The following is a 16,377-nucleotide window of genomic DNA, read 5'->3' as shown; positions in this document are numbered from 1 at the left end:
GCAACACTAACAAGAAAAATAACACAAATCAATTTAATGTCCAACTTGGCATTGGCTTTGAGCTTTAACAACTTTGTCAAAGCGAGGCGCAATTGTGGTTTAGGATTCAGGAGGCGGTTTATGATTCACAATAAGTAGACAATGGACCATTCACAACAGTATAAAGTAGGATACAAGGTGTAACTGTAAGATGTACAATGAAAAATTTGTAAACAATTTTGACCTAACGCTATAAATTTTGACCAATTTTTGACTTTTTTTAACAAGTCAAAAAATAATCGCCCTAATTATTACAAATAGATTTTTTATTTTTTTGTGGGATTTTCAGGGGTCATGGAGAGCCGCAAGAAAGCTACCTTGGAGCCGCATGCGGCTCTAAGAGCCGCGGTTGGGAACCACTGGTATAGAGTATAGACCAGTGTAGACTATTCATAAAGACACATATCCTTTCAAAAAGTGAAAAATGCAAGCTTATAATTGTTGCTTGTACACCTTAGTATAGTGTTTCTCAACCTGGATATCATAAAGAGATTTCTGAAAATGACAGCTTTCAAAACTACATCCATGGTATATGGACACAGCATAGTATAGTTGTAGTAGTAACATGGCAAAGTTGAAATTTTGAATTTCTTTGATATCAACAACAAAAAATAAATCTAATAGTTCCTATTCATCAATTATACAAAGCAAACTTCGACAGTACAGCTAACAAGCATAGATTCACCTTTTGACCATTGCAACTAACAAATTGCAGCGTTTTCTTCAAGTTTAAATGTGATTATTTGCTTACTTTTTGGTAAGCCTGTTTTGTTAAGCTGAAGCGTATAATTACCATATTTTTTAGGCCTGGCTGTTTGAAGTGCATGATTGCCCACACTTACCTCAATTGCTTAAGATGAGCAATTAATTGTTCTCTTTATACGGGCATTATGAGCAGTTTTTTACACCTTAAAATTTTTAATAGCCTAATATTAAGAAAATTTCACAATGAACATAATTTTATTTAGTTTTTCAATTTGTAGCCTCTTCTCTGGATTATGAAATCTTTCAAAGATTTTGGCATTTAGGTATTTTTAGGTATGCAGTGCCTGGTAAATTGGCTACCTCACCTTTATCTTGTGATGAATGTTTTGTGTCATAGACATGGCAACTGTTTTTCAGTACATCAATGTTATCAAAAATTTCTGCCTTGACATTCGCGTTTTTGACCCTGCTGAAAGGCTCTATGTAATACTGTAGTAAATACATACAAAACATTTATGGCAAAATAAAATGCTCATAGCATGCTAATTTTAGTAATCATTTTTCTCTGGTAATAGCTTATGAAACCATAAGGCCAACAGCTTCAGATGGCAGGTGTTTGGGGTTAATGCTGACAACTTCGCAAGGAGTTTGCAGTTGACTAAGGCAATTCAACTTTTTCCCTGTATATGCCACCTGTCATTCAGTTGTAGACAATAGCCAAAGTCGCAAGTCAACTGAATTGTACTGGTATGAGTAATAACATAATTAATCAGATAACCATGATGCAAAATACAACCTTTAGCATAGTATATATACCTTCATTTCGCTCTTAAGGGGGTGTAGGTCCATCTGAAGCCCTATCTAAAACAATGCAAAGTACAATTTTTCAATTTGAATTTGCTTCTAAACAAGCCCGGTCACCTTGCTGAGTTTTTGTATCCGCCGAGATGTAGGTCAAAAGGACTTAATGCGGTATTTTGAGAAAATTCTCGTATCTGGAATTCTCGCACCAAATGCTTCAACTTTTTAACAACTTTTTCCCTTACATTTCTCCAAAAAATCAGCCAAAAAGCCTTAACTTTGAACCAACACAAAACGTTAACTTTAGCCTGAACCTACACTGCGCACACGCCATAACAACAGCAAACCTCCACAGATTAAGGTCACATGCGCACTGGACCGGAACCATTGATACTTTTTCTATAGTGACGTCTTGGATGCGACCTTCGTAACAATCGCCGGGTTGCCGTTTTAAAACTACTGAAAATGGTACTACACCCCCTTAAGGAAGTTGTAACCTGGCAAGTGTGTAATTCTTCCATTACTACTATACTACATTACACATTGTGTTTGACCTTTTTTTAAAGTTTTTAGCAATAAAAACGCTTGTTGCTAACACGAGCAGTTGAGATATTTTGTGTGAGGAAGATTTAACTACATTCTGCACTGAGGCATTGCTAATATTAAAACAACAACAAGTTTAACAGGGTCTAAAACTCTACCAAAGAAGACACTTTGAAACGCCATGTAATGAATTAAATCATAACGGTCTATTTTAATCTTTTCATTATGGATATTTCATTTAAATAGTGTAGTCATAATGGCTTCCAACATGCCAAAACCTAAGCATAAAAAGGCTACAAATGCTACGATGTGAGAAACCAAACTTGACCTTCATCGTAAAGTGTGTTTATCATGTCATAGATCAATGATTTTCAACAACACATCAAACAGACAGTAACGGCTAATTCACGTATAAATCGCCTGAACTTTGTTGGATTAAGGCAGTGTTTCTCAAACTTTTTCCGATCGCATACCACTCATTCGTTTTTTTTACTACACTGCATGCCACCTGGCTCCTGAATGATTTATTTTACTGAAATGTACTGGTATTTATTAGTTATTACTGTTATTACTATACCGTAACACCAATGAATAGCAAGAAAACACAACTTAATTTGATAGATGCAACTGTTTCTTCTGCACAAGCTTGTCTATCCATGGTAACCTATTACCCACAGCGCATCGAAAATCATGTTCAGCGGTACTGCTCGTGGCATGCGTACCACAGTTTGAGAACCACTGCATTAAGAATAATGACCTAAGCACTGTTTATCGCACCAACCATAATTTAGCCAATTAAACAAAGTATTTTTTAACAGACTTTAGGTCTGACATAGAAGCCCTTCTGTGTTTTTGCCAGACATGTTGTTTGCCTTGTAAAAAAAGGGATTATGTGACCGTAAGACAGATTGTAGAAAAAATTGCCCTATGGTAACCTAACCAGAATGGTTAGCAAATTCAGGACAATCATAATCCAATGTAATATTCTCATGTAACATTCTATGATTATTGAGCATGCTATGTTTTTGTTACTGTACATATCAGATTGGCTTAGTTCAGGTCAAGCCCAATTATGACGTCATTTCAGACAGTTTAGTGTGCTTTGAGGCATGAAATATTTCAATATTTTTTGAACCCATCCAAAAACAATCGCACATTCATTTGCTTTGCATTTTTGCATGTCACACTAACTGTTGTTGTTTACATATAGACGATTGTGAAGATTGAACCATAAGTATTTTTTATGAAATTTTTGGTATAAACATTTTTGAATTCTGATCAATTTCTCCAAATTAAATTCGACCACCAAAAGTTTCTTGCAATTGACTATAAATAACGATTATCTCAAGTCTGTTTGTGATAGGAGGTTTTCTGTATGTATGTGTTTGAAAGAGGGTTTTGTGACGTTAATGTCATGTCTACCTTCATCAAGGGATCAGAAATTTAAATTTTGGGCAGGAATTATTTGCAAGAAAGGAAATAGGAAAAAAGTCAGTTTTATTGCTTCTGCCACAAAAAAGTTTTATTAATAAATGTTATTTACTCAACAAAGCAATTAAGTAGTGATTACAGTTTTTAAAACCTAATGTACCGGCGTATAAGCCCCCCTCCCAGTTTTTCAAGCCAGAAATATGTTTTTAACATTTACCTGGCGTATAAGACCCCTCGCGTTTTTCTCCTGTGACAAACGTTATGAGAGAAGACGACTGCTTACCACTACTTGATTGTCATCCAATTTGTGTGCATTGATGTTCTCATTTGTAACTGCTGCAAAATGGTTCCACACAACAGTAAATGCTTCGACAATAATCACAAAAGAAAAAGTTCAAGACATGTCTCAATTTATTCATCGCTTTTCTTTGCTAGCAGGTAATGAAACAAAGAGACGACGGCTTTAGATAGCAAGTACTTAATTGTACTAACACCATGCACATAGTTTCCGATCGACAAAGCTAGTTGAGCTTTGCACTTGAATCCTCTACCTGCTAATCAAATGTAGGATGTGGGTCAAATTTTCATTTTAATTAAACTGTGCTGACCCATGCAGTATTATAATTAAGGTGATAAATGCAAACTAGATAACAGTGATAAACTTCAGTGGTTGTGCTGGATTTTGTTTGTCCTGGTGTTTCTGTCTTCTTAATCAATAAGTGCGATTTTCTTGCTTTTGTAATGAACTTGGTGCCCTTATGCATTGCTGTTGCATGCAAAGAGACGAATTTTAACTAAAATATAAAAACCAAGTAGATATGTTTGCTAGGTCAGGGCTTCTCAAACTTTTTACGTCTGCGACTCCATTTTAGAAAAGAAATTTCTATGCAACCCCTTGATCGGTAGCCTACACGATAATGATATTTGAACAATATACGTCCATTTACAAATCTGAAATGGTCTATGCTAAAATCATACAAATGCACACAATCTACCAAAGTAAAGTAATTGTAGCTTACAGTAATAGAAGAACCATGTAATGGAAACAGTAAAACGAATAAAAATTTAACAAAAACAATTCAATATATAAAAATTGAATTTGTTTCATGACCCCAAAATCACATTTTGCGAACCCAAATGGGGGGTCATTACCCACAGTTTAAGAAGCCCTGTGCTAGGTGACAAGAATCCATAAAGTGGAGAAAAATCATCTCAAGATGAGTTTACGATAAAGATTCCACTTCCATACTGGTGTTATATGTACAGATTTTTTGTCACTTACAAGTGTCTTGCACAGTGGAAACCGCTGTTGCCATTGGACTTAATGTGTTATTTGGAATACCCTCAGTTGTTTATTGATTGGCTTAACAAGAGTCCATGAAATTTTCTCTTGAAGTTTAAACGTTTTTTCATAAACATTTATTATTGCTATGTGGCTATTAACAGAAATACTTTTTTGTTGTTCTGGCAGAGACTTGGCTGCTAGAAACTGCTTAGTTGAGGAAAACAACATTGTTAAAGTAGCTGATTTTGGTTTATCTCGGCTGATGGCCATAGGAGATGATTACACAGCTAAAGCTGGTGCAAAGTTTCCTATCAAGTGGACTGCTCCTGAAAGTCTTGCCTACAACAGGTTTTCAACCAAATCTGACGTTTGGTGTAGGTTTGATTTTTATTGATTTCTATCACCAAAGTATATTACAATATTATGTAAATTATTATGTCGATTTGTGTTGGTATTGAATATAACATCATTATTTTAAATATGTGTTGTATGTTTAACTTAATGCGACAACAATTTTTTTGCGAATGATCACAATTAACTTGAATAAATGCTTAAAAGAATTTTGAAAGCATTGTCTGTGGGGAGGTAAGTTATTGCCAAAGTTATGATCATTGTCACATGTTTGGAACTTACGGGAATTTTGTAATAAATGAGAGGTTAAACATATAAAATGAGCAGCAGATGTCAGTTGAATCAGGCAGAATTAGGCACAAGAACATGCACAACATGGTTTATATGAGTTCCAACATTTTATTATAATTTGGTTTTCATACATTTCATCTTCTGTGTCAAGTTTTTTCTTTTGTGCCTTCTCTAGTTGAGGTTTGTAGCCTGATTAACTTCCTTGTCTGAATTATCTCTCTTGGTTATGAATTATCTCAATCGGTCCTATGAACATAACCCGGCTGAACTCAACTTTCGGCAGAAAATTCGATCATTATATAGGCTATCCATAAATCGATCCAAGGATTTTCCCGGAAAACAATTTTTTTTTGTTTCCAGGTCTACTTTTTATTTGTATACATTTGCGAACTATGTTTTACCGTTTGCAACAAATTTCATGAAAGCAGTTTTCGATGTTTTGAATAAAGGTCTATGCCAGCCAGATTTTTCGCAATACAACTATTTAATTGAACGCTGACCAGCAGCGATGCATCTGGCTGTATGGGGAGCTTTTTTAGTTAAATGGAACTGCGTATAACTTCTTTTATATAAAGTTTTTCCTAAAAAGTTTTTCCAATTAAATTGTTATATAAAGTTTTCCAATGAAACGCAGCAATTTGTGATGTTTTATGTTTGTTTATATCACTCTTTTACACTATTGCTTTTTTACATAAATGTCTTAAAAAACTAAAACGGCATTTAATGAAATAGCTAAGTAATAAACTGTAGACCAGTTTTTGGAGACAGCAAGACAAGTAAAATAAAACTCCTTTAATTTTGTCACTTGTACATTTCGTTTACAATTATTTTGATCTTATGTGCAACATCCAGGTTTTCCTGGGACAGTCCCAATTTTAAAAAGATATGTCAGAGTCTCAGTTATACGTACGTTATTAAACAGCTAAATTGAATCTTTGTTTCATCTCAAGGTAATTTATATTTTACACAACCAAACAAAGAATACTTTTTCAATGCCCTGGTTAATTTCAAAATGTGAGATCTTTTTTTGAAATCTGTGACAGAAAAAACTAAAGAACCAGTGTAAGGACAACTAAAGAATGTTGTCCTTACACTGGTTTGTGATAAAACTTCCAAGAAAACTTTCTGCTTTTTCACTTGGAGTGTTGTCGATTGTCAGCTACTGGCCATTAGTTGTCTTTTCTGTGAGTGTAGTTTTAGACCTGCCTGTTCAGTAAATGTTTTCACTCTATCCATCGGGTTTTGAAGTTCATGTATGAAGCTAGCCATTAAAACCACATCACATGATATTTACAATTAGACAGTAAGAAAGAGATCCGTAATGCATCAGAGAACTCTGAAGAAAATTTGCAAGCTACTGCACAAAATCAATATTTCAAGAGACAATCCGGTATCAACATAACTTTTACTATGAATGGTATTAATTTACCACTTGTTGCCTCAATCAGTGGTTTTCAACCTGCTTAGCATATGACGCACTAATAAAATCTACGTAAATTGAACCATTTTGCTTAAGGCAGCATATCCAGAAAAAGGTGATGCTTTTGTGGCTAACATCAACATATATTGGCCATAGTTGGCCCAGCTACTAACGGGGGAAAATTTGTCTTTAATATTGCATCCTTTATTTACAGTCGTTAGTAGCCAAAACAAGATTCGGTATTATTGTTCAGTTGTTATTAACTTTTCAATGTGCTATGGTGAATCACCATTTTTCCCTTTGTAACTTGAAAAGTGGTAAGAAAATAAAAGGTAAGATTAAAAAAGCAACTAAACATGGATACGTAATAGAATTAGCATCATGAGAAATGTTGCATGCAGGTTGTAACCAAACTATTCAGAAGGCTTACAATAATAAGATATATTGCTTTATGTTCTACAGCTTCAAACAAAATAAGAAAATGTAAAAATTTAACCAAAACAAACTATGCCTATTATATTATATCGGCCATATTTTGGCATTGTCGATCTTTTAAAAGGCATACCAGAAGTTTTAATGTTTTTAAATGCAAAAATTCCTGAGTTTAAGGAGGATTCTTTCAGCAGATTTTCAGTGGAAATGAGCAAATGTAATATATTCATTATCATTATCTATTTGTCAAATCATCAATAATAGTTTACTCATTTTTATGAATCCAGCATTTGGCATTTTGCTTTGGGAAATAGCTACGTATGGTATGTCGCCATACCCTGGAGTGGATCTGTCAATGGTATATGAGAAATTAGAAAATGGATATCGTATGGATGCTCCAAAGACTTGCTCCAGGGCAGTCCATTTGTTAATGCTTGAATGTAAGCTTCTATGTAGATTAGTATGTATATCGGTATCTTTGTATTAATAATGAATGGTATAGTCTGTTATAATAAACCATTTAAGTGTGTTGTAGCAAGGTACTGTGCCAACTTCACTGTTCGGTCGTATTACTTAATAGAATGTTCGTTAATCTGACTCCAAACTTCAACTTGTGTGTTAAACCGTTTAAGCTAGTTGAGCATCACAGTATGTTAACAAGCTGATGTGTTGTTTTATTAATTTATCGATTCACTTCAAAACGAATACTGCTTTCAGAATATATTTAAAGAGATGCTTTCAATATCACTGCAAAACTAAACTGCTCGATAGGGAGTGGATAGAGGAAATGCATTGTGGTAACAAGTTTACATAGTCTGGATATAATTGAAACTTAACGTGTACTGAACAATTGTCAAATATAGTAGCGTTTGATACTAAACAAACAAAATACATCGCTAACAATATAAAATTTTTATCAGATTCGCACAGGAAGAAGAGATAATTATGAAAATTAGCACAGTACTAAACTATACTACTGTGATGAAAAGCTATGTACTTATCCCTGCTAGAATACACTTGATCCTAATGTGCAATATTACATTTTTAGACACCTTTTGAAATTTGTGTTGTGTAGGTTGGTACTGGGATGCATGTGATAGACCAACATTTACTGAAATTCGGTGTAGACTTGACGGTATGTTTCAAGATTTCAATACAGAACCTATAACTGAAGAGGAAGATATATTTGAAACAAAACCACCTATTCTACCAGGAAAAAGGAATAGGTATATCCATAAGTACCGAACCTAGGTTGACAGGGTATGCCTAGCACACACTGGTGTGACAAAATGATGTCATAGCATACCATGAAATATGTATTTATAACTACTGTAATGAAACTTCGACGCAACATTGGCTTTCTAGTACATTGAAAATGATTGTATCCACCAAAACGTCTGAATAATGAAATGCTTTCTACTGTTTTGGCGCTTGTATTCATTCTACATACGAGTTACAACTCTCAACGTCTTTCGCCTTTGAACTTTGGTTCCCCTGGTTGATGTAATGCCAAATCTTGACGAGAATTGAAAGATCAAAAGTGACTTATTGATGTTCACCCAAAGTTATAAATACAAAGCAACCACATGATAGAAAATCGCTAATAGGCTAAGCGAGCTTTGGTATAGAACTGCTTTCGTGAACACAATGAGTACTTTTTTGAAAATAGGTATCTTTGGTTATATAGAAGTACTGATCCAAATTCAATAAAACTGTCTTCGTCTTCAAAATTTATTTAAAGGTTTATATATATGTAGACTTTCAGATACTGGTTCTGGTGGAAGTGGAACAACTACACCGGTTCCTAGCCCACGGGTTGCAATAAAGTCTCGGAATGTCTCCACGAATAACTCAAAACAAAATGTTTCAGGTGCAGTGAGAGATAATAGGTTGTACTTGTTTAACTTTGAACGTGACAATATTTCAGTTTCTTAAAGATCCATAGTATTTTACTTATTCAGATCACAATGAACATGTTTCTTTGAAACACAATAAGTTTAACAGAAACTGCATTACTTGCCTTAATATGCCTTGTAAAGTTTTTATGGTGCCCAGTTTATTTCCAACAGAAGAACATTACACTTTGCCTTCTATATATTGTGTTATGAAGATGTGGTGTAGTTATCTGCTATGGCAATGCAATTGTAATTATGACTGTGCTGTAATTATTGTAGATATAACTGGGATACATTCTGTGAATACTGCCACAGTTAATGAAGATCAAAGTATAGGTCATGAAGAACTTCGGTATGAAAAGATATAAGACTTGTATTTTAATGTAGATGCACATATACTTTTGGTGGTGGGTGATTGTGTTTGTTTGTTGTTAATATCATAGGTCTGTTGTTGGATTAACTGTCCCTTCAATGTCATCTTCAAACTTTACTGTCCCGGGTGCACCCTTGTCCAGTTCTGCTTACAGAAAAGAAATTGACAACCAATCTCAGAGAAAAAGGCGCCAGGCACCACAACCCCCCACTCGTTTTAGTTCCTTTCAATCAACTGATGCCAAAGTTATTCCGTTAGTAATTCGTACGGGTAAGATATCATATATATATATATTTGTTGTATATGAATGCATGTGTTGTTGTATGCATAGTAGAACGATTTTAAATGAGAAAAACCTTGGCTATTAGCTAGAAATCCTGATGGGCAAAATAGTGTAATCTCATTTTGAGATAATTTTTGAAATGGCAATAAAACAACCACTTCCTTTTTGTATCATGCGTCTCAACTTCATTGATCTTGTCACGCTATAGCAGGGCAGTGACCACATTATGGGCGCCATTTCCATCTTGTCATTATATCGCTTGTTAAGTTGGTTATTGAGTTTTACCTAAGCAAAATTTCTTGAATGGCTTGTTAAACTTTGCTTTTGTGGCTTACAATTTGTTTGTTTGTACACTGTAACAAGTTATGTTTTCTTTTAATTTTTATAGTACAAATCATACCAATAATCCTAATTTGCGTCATTTTTTAGAAACGTTAATATAAGTTTTTTTCGTTACTTTAGTCAAGCAATAATTGAAGTTTTATTGTATAAGCAATTGGAAAGTTTAAGGTCCCTACCAATGGTATGTTTATTCTAGCTAGAGTATTACAGTGTATGACACTGGCCTGACCACCACAAGATAACAGGTTGTTTCACATTATAACCTGTCAGTGTGAAAGCTAAAAATTGATCGAGTTAATAGTTTTAAATTACAAAGTTTTTGCATTTTTTCAGTGTGCAAAGCAGGGCTGGGGAGCCACTGCAAAAAAGCATAGGCTCCGGCTCCAGCTCTGGAGCTATCAAGGATTCATCCACTAGCTCCAGCTCCAGCTCCGGAGCTATAAACTTTTAAACAGCGGCTCCGGCTCCAGCTCCGGCTCCGGTATAGGTTTTAAAAATAGCAGCTAAGACAAATTATCACTACGTAACACAATTTTTGTTTGGCTACTTTTTTTAATGCCCCTTTATGTATTTTTGGGTGCTGAGTTCAAAAATCCAGTTAGTTTTTTCGTACCATCGTTACTTTTTGAAATACTGTATTCAAATTTTGATATTTCAAAAATTCAAATCGTGTTCTACTCTTGCAGTAGATTTTAGCTCCACATCAAGGTTCTGTTTGGTTTATTAAACGCAAAAACCAGTTTAAAAACGTTAGTAAGGAAGGCTTGAAGATAATTGTAACATAGTTTTGTCAAACAGTAAGAGTCGTTCAAAAATGCACTTTTGAGCGAGTTTTTCTTTTATGACTGCTCCTGTCTTGCCTTACTAAAAACCAAATGTGGTTTCCCATCATTACACTATACCAGCGGCCTTTATATCATTTTTCCATTGGCTCAATATCCTGATGAAGTCTCTCACCGTGCTCCTCACTGAAGTCACCTAGATTTTCTTGAAAAAAACCCAGATGCGAACATAAAAAATGAAGTTTGACAGACATGCGACAAGCCGACAACCCATGTTTTGGTAACTTTTGATCAGTTTCTCCACTAACTCTTTGTACTTTCGGTCCCTTTTATTTCCCAAAAATCCAACAACCAAACCTCGAAATGCTTGCCACGCTTCTTTTTCTGTTTCATTCATTTTTTCTTCCAAGCTTTTACACTTTAACATTGTGTTTATCTGGGGACCAACAAATATTCCTCCTTTTATTTTGGCAAGTGATAGTCGGGGAAACATTGAACGGATTTCTTGAAAAACTTGTCCTTGAAAATCCAAAGCTTTGACAAACTGTTTTACCAGACCTAATTTGATATGAAGTGGAAGCAGTAAAACTATTTCCCGGCTTACAAGAGGTTCCCTAATAACGTTGTACATTCCTGGGTTTAGTTTTTCCCATGTCGGCCATTAATTTTCTCATAGTGCTCACCGTCAGCTCTACTATTCCACAAGCACAAAAAGCAAGAGTATTTTGAGTAACCACCCTGCAGACCAAGCAAAATTCCCAACATTTTAAAGTCACCACAAACATACCACTTAAACTGAGTGTAATTGATTTTAATGAGCAGTTGCTTGACGTTTTCATAATCTTCTTTCATCTGTAAGGAATAAGCAAGTGGAATTGATGGATATATGTTGCCATTGTGAAGTAACACTGCTTTAAGACTTTTGGTAGAACTGTCAATGAAACGCCACCACTGAGTAGGATCATGATCTATTCCAACAGCACCAAACAGGCCTTCTACATCTTTGCAAAAGCAAAGGTCTTCAAAAACTTCAAAGTAGACAGAAAACTCCAAGCATTTTTGAATAAAGCATTTGAATAGCATTTGAATAGCATTTTTGAAATCAGCGCTTGAAAATCATACAGATACACTTAATAAATGTAGCCAAACAAAAATTTTTTTAAATTTTGTTGCGTAGTGATTAAAGTTTGTTATATTCAATACTGGAGCTGGAGCTGATAAATATTTTGTAGCTCCAGCTCCAGCTCCGGCTCCACAAGAAATGTTTAAAAAGGCTCCAGCTCCGGCTCCAGAGAAAATGCTTGGCTTCCAGGCTCCGGCTCCCCAGCCCTGGTGCAAAGACACTTTATTTTACCGATTAAGTTACAGTAAGCCTTTGCAATATGCTCTCATCTCCACGACAATATCACAAACAGACAAAATTTCGGTTTGATAAAAAATGTAAGCCACAAAAATAGCAATATAAAAAACTTTAAAAATGTTACGGCTTACAATCGAGTAAATATCTGAAAATATTTAATAATATTCATAACATGTTGAATTTTTATCTAATTTTACACAAATTAGGGGGGAACATTACTAGTAATGTTTTAGTTTAATGTACAGCATATGAAAGTGGTGATAGTAAAAATAATCACCTGTCAACCTTTCTTCCAAGTATGCTAGCCTTCAATAACCTTAAAATCTTGGGTAAATCCAATTTCCAGCTTTTACGTTATTGAACATGTTTTTAAACATATTTTCTAGAAGATGAATCTGATGATAAAGGTATGTTTGCTGAATCCACTGGAAGTGGATATACAAATAAGGGGACATTAAAGGACAAAAAAACCTCTATATTTTCTAAACTTGTGCCTCGCTTTAAAAACAGAAGATCTGTGTCTACTGAAAATGATGGTAATATTTCACTACCTCCAATATAAAGTTTTGTAATATTTAATGAATGCTTTATAAACCGATGTTGTCTGAACCGTGTTAACCAAATTTTATAGTAAAATAAAAAACAGGATATAGTTTGGCAGTCTGAAGGTTAACTTTATATTTTTCTACACGAGCTTTCGCAAGCATAAGCTTGCTTCTTCAGGTGTATTGCGAAAGCCCGTGTATAAAAATATAAAGTTAACCTTCAGACTGCCAAACTATATCCTGTTTTTTATTTTACTTAATAAACTGATTAACACGTACTTTGCTACTTTAGTTCACTTCTATTTTAGACGTATTCTTTGTTTGCTGATTTTAAAATTGTTGTTATTTTTATTTTAAGAGGTCCAATGTTTTAGATTTAGCTTACCGATTAGTACGGTATTTAGATTGTAATTGTTGTATAGGTATATGTTTACAACAGAATGCAAGAAAACAGGCTCCTGAAAGTATTTACGTTCTTTATATATATAGACAAAACCAATTACTATCACTATAACACCTTTTAGTCAGTTGAGTTACTTTTAGTATTTACACTAAGTGAGTTTTATCGGGGTAGCATTGGGAAATGAAGCTAGTATGTTACTTCATGGAAATATTTTTTACATGCCCTTACAGCCCAATCAGAATTTTTCATCTTGTTTGGTTTTCAGAATTTTTCAGAAACGATAAGGAAACAAAAGGTAACGAGTGGTCAAAATTGGAGTTGAGCTTTATAGCTGATAATAACAATACGAAACTTTAATAAACAGAAAAAGAGGATTCTCTGAAACAAAATCAGTTTTTATAATGTAAGTGATGTTTAGAAATTATTTAAGTTGAAATGAACCATGTATAAAAATCTTTTACCTGACGTCACAATTCACCATTCTACAACGAGGTTAGCATCATACTTTTTGCTCCCCACAGTCAATGGCAAAAATAATAAATACTGTTCTGGAAGACAGCTAACAGGCATTGCCTATCGTCGGGAGTGACCCATTTAGCCTTCTTTATGATCAAGCAAACTGAATGGTTTGGCTATTTATCTTTATCTCTGTTTATCTATTGTTTATTACAATCGATGTACCAGAAAGTGTACACATACAGTACACGACCATTTTAAGGTACTGTCTGACATGCTCATACCAAGTTTACTAGATTGTATGTTACACTTAATTGTGCTAAAAATTATTGTAAGCCGCGTGGTCAAAATCGGAGATAAACCGTATAGCTGATAATAACAATACAAAACTTAATTAAACAGAAAGAGGATTCTCTAAAACATTAGTTAGTATAAAAATCTACCAGTTGGCTTCACAATGCACCATTCTACAAGAGGTTAGCATCATACTTTTCGCTCACCAAAGTCAACTGCGAAAATAAAGAATACAATACATCATAAAGAATACCTTAACATGGTAGATGGAAAAATCAAATGCATTGCTACTTTTTATGGAAATTACAAACTTAGCATTTCTTATGTATGGATGTCCAAAATTTTTTACATTTGTTTTGCTTTTTTATTAACTGTTATGATGAAAAGGAGTCTTAGTATTCATTATTATCATTTTTAAAAACTTCATTAAGTTTTTCAAACAGAAACAGTGACTTATCTATGTCTTTTTTTGAACAACTAGGCTTGGAATGTAGAATAATTGAAGAACATGTTTACCATCTCCTTTCTAAGAATTAGCAATTTTCCTTGAGCTTTCCGAGTTCTTGTGGCAAAATTGTGCCTTTTGGCAGTATAGGCTCAGTGAAGGTTGCATTTGTATGGTAAGGTGTACTTGTCCATAAATCAAGGTTGGGGAAAGTTTCTTAGTTGGCAGCCACATTTCAGTTCACCAGGAATCAACAACATCACCAGCCATAGTATCTTCTGGTTGATTTAACTAAGTTTTTTAATTGCTTATATGAGAGTCTAACACTTTCATAGAGTTTCAATTTTGACCCGCTTAATGAAGCAAATCACCAGTGACCTTACAACAAACAATTTCTTTTAGCTATTATATTAATATCGTGGGTACTACAGGAACACTTTGAGTTATCATTAGTTTTTTACATGCACTTAAGTGATTTGACGAGAGCAATGAAATTGCTTCTACTTATCTGAAATTTCAAATTAAGCGAATTTGAGTTTTTTTGTTAGGGATTTTTGAATGTTATTTTTTATTAGAAGTTTTGTTTTCTTGGTAAAATATGGTTTACAAATATCTCATTAGTTGTGAAACTCCAATCAAAGTAAGTGGTAATAATTTTAAGGATGAACAAAATGTCATTGCCTATTTCAAGTCATGTTTCCTGCCATAGAGTGTCACCATAAAGACACCTCCAATGGCATATGTGAAAAAAGGTATTGGTTATTTTTTTTTAATTAACGGTCCAAATATACTCCCTAAACGAGGTATAACTACCCAAGAAGCAGACAAAGAAAACATTTTACTTATAAACTAAGTGTATTACACTGTCAGAAAAGTCATGAGAGATCATTTAAATAATTTTAATATATTTTATGTGCAGATGAAGAATTGGTTGTTTCAATGTACACTAACCAAAAAGCGCAGGAAGGCTTTTTCACACGGAGTAATGTTCGAAGATCTTGGCGAAAGGTTGCAGATCATATTTCACATTCCAAAAAAACTGCGTTAAAATCTTCACATTCAACTAATAACGATTTTCTTTTAAAAGGCAGTCAGTCGCTCCAGCCATCATGTAAGGTTATAAGTGCTGTTAAAACTTCTTCTGCTCCCATAGGTGGTGTAAAACTATTGCCAAGTAACAATGTTATTAGCCCAAACATTGTTACCTCATCTTCACAACAATCTTTTTGTAAGGAACATACTGTTTCTGATCGTTTGGAGAAACTGTCATTCAGCTCAGGGCAGTTAAATCAGAATGAGGATATTCCAAATTATGATTTTAAAAATAAACCTGCAACACTAAGATTGAAAAGCTACGACAGCGCTTTGCATGGTAGCACAAAAGAAGACGTTAACATTCGCCCAACCCAAGTTTTACCTTTGACCAGTCAAGATTCTTCAATTTTGAAACAAAAAATCGGCATGGAATGGGAAAACTGTCCATCCGGTAGTAATCTGTCACGTGCATCGGATGACCAAACACCAGATACACCACCACCTGCTTTTAAACCACCAGCGCCAACAAAGACTGCATTTGAGTCTTCTAATGATACTAAAGTACCTAGCTTTCTTGCTACTGGTGATCATTCACCGCTAACATTACAATTCACTGCCGATAAAAACAGTAAATATAACGACAATTCTTTATCTCGGGATAAGTTGGAAAAGCGTAATTTCAGTACCATTCATCCTGTAACACCTGGCCGCTCATCAAAGAGAACTCAACGGGAAGCTAAACTTGCTACCAGTCAGGTATCCAAAGAAGATTTTGTCTACCTGCTCAGAAGGACTCAGTCAAGTTTAAGATCAGCTTCCAATGACAAGGTAACTCGTACGGTTAACGTATTTTTGTTACTTTTCAG

General features: G+C 34.4%; 1 protein-coding gene across 3 annotated transcripts in view; it reads left to right on the top strand.

Moving 5' to 3' along the window:
* The window catches only part of LOC143469883 (uncharacterized), a 34,136-nt gene that overhangs the window by 17,134 nt on the left and 625 nt on the right, over positions 1–16,377 (top strand). For 2 of the 3 annotated variants that reach the window (XM_076967756.1, XM_076967758.1), the window contains 8 exons: positions 4,991–5,178; positions 7,586–7,738; positions 8,374–8,524; positions 9,056–9,168; positions 9,473–9,545; positions 9,637–9,836; positions 12,720–12,869; positions 15,396–16,339. In XM_076967756.1, the coding sequence (XP_076823871.1) occupies positions 4,991–5,178; positions 7,586–7,738; positions 8,374–8,524; positions 9,056–9,168; positions 9,473–9,545; positions 9,637–9,836; positions 12,720–12,869; positions 15,396–16,339 (1,972 nt within the window). The remainder of the gene's footprint in view (positions 1–4,990; positions 5,179–7,585; positions 7,739–8,373; positions 8,525–9,055; positions 9,169–9,472; positions 9,546–9,636; positions 9,837–12,719; positions 12,870–15,395; positions 16,340–16,377) is intronic. The other variant, XM_076967757.1, reaches the window with a different exon arrangement.

The sequence above is a fragment of the Clavelina lepadiformis genome, chromosome 8 (genome assembly GCF_947623445.1).
Source record: "Clavelina lepadiformis chromosome 8, kaClaLepa1.1, whole genome shotgun sequence".
NCBI lineage: Eukaryota > Metazoa > Chordata > Ascidiacea > Aplousobranchia > Clavelinidae > Clavelina > Clavelina lepadiformis.
Note: the sequence above shows the minus strand (reverse complement) of the source record. Positions and strands in the feature narration are given on the sequence as shown.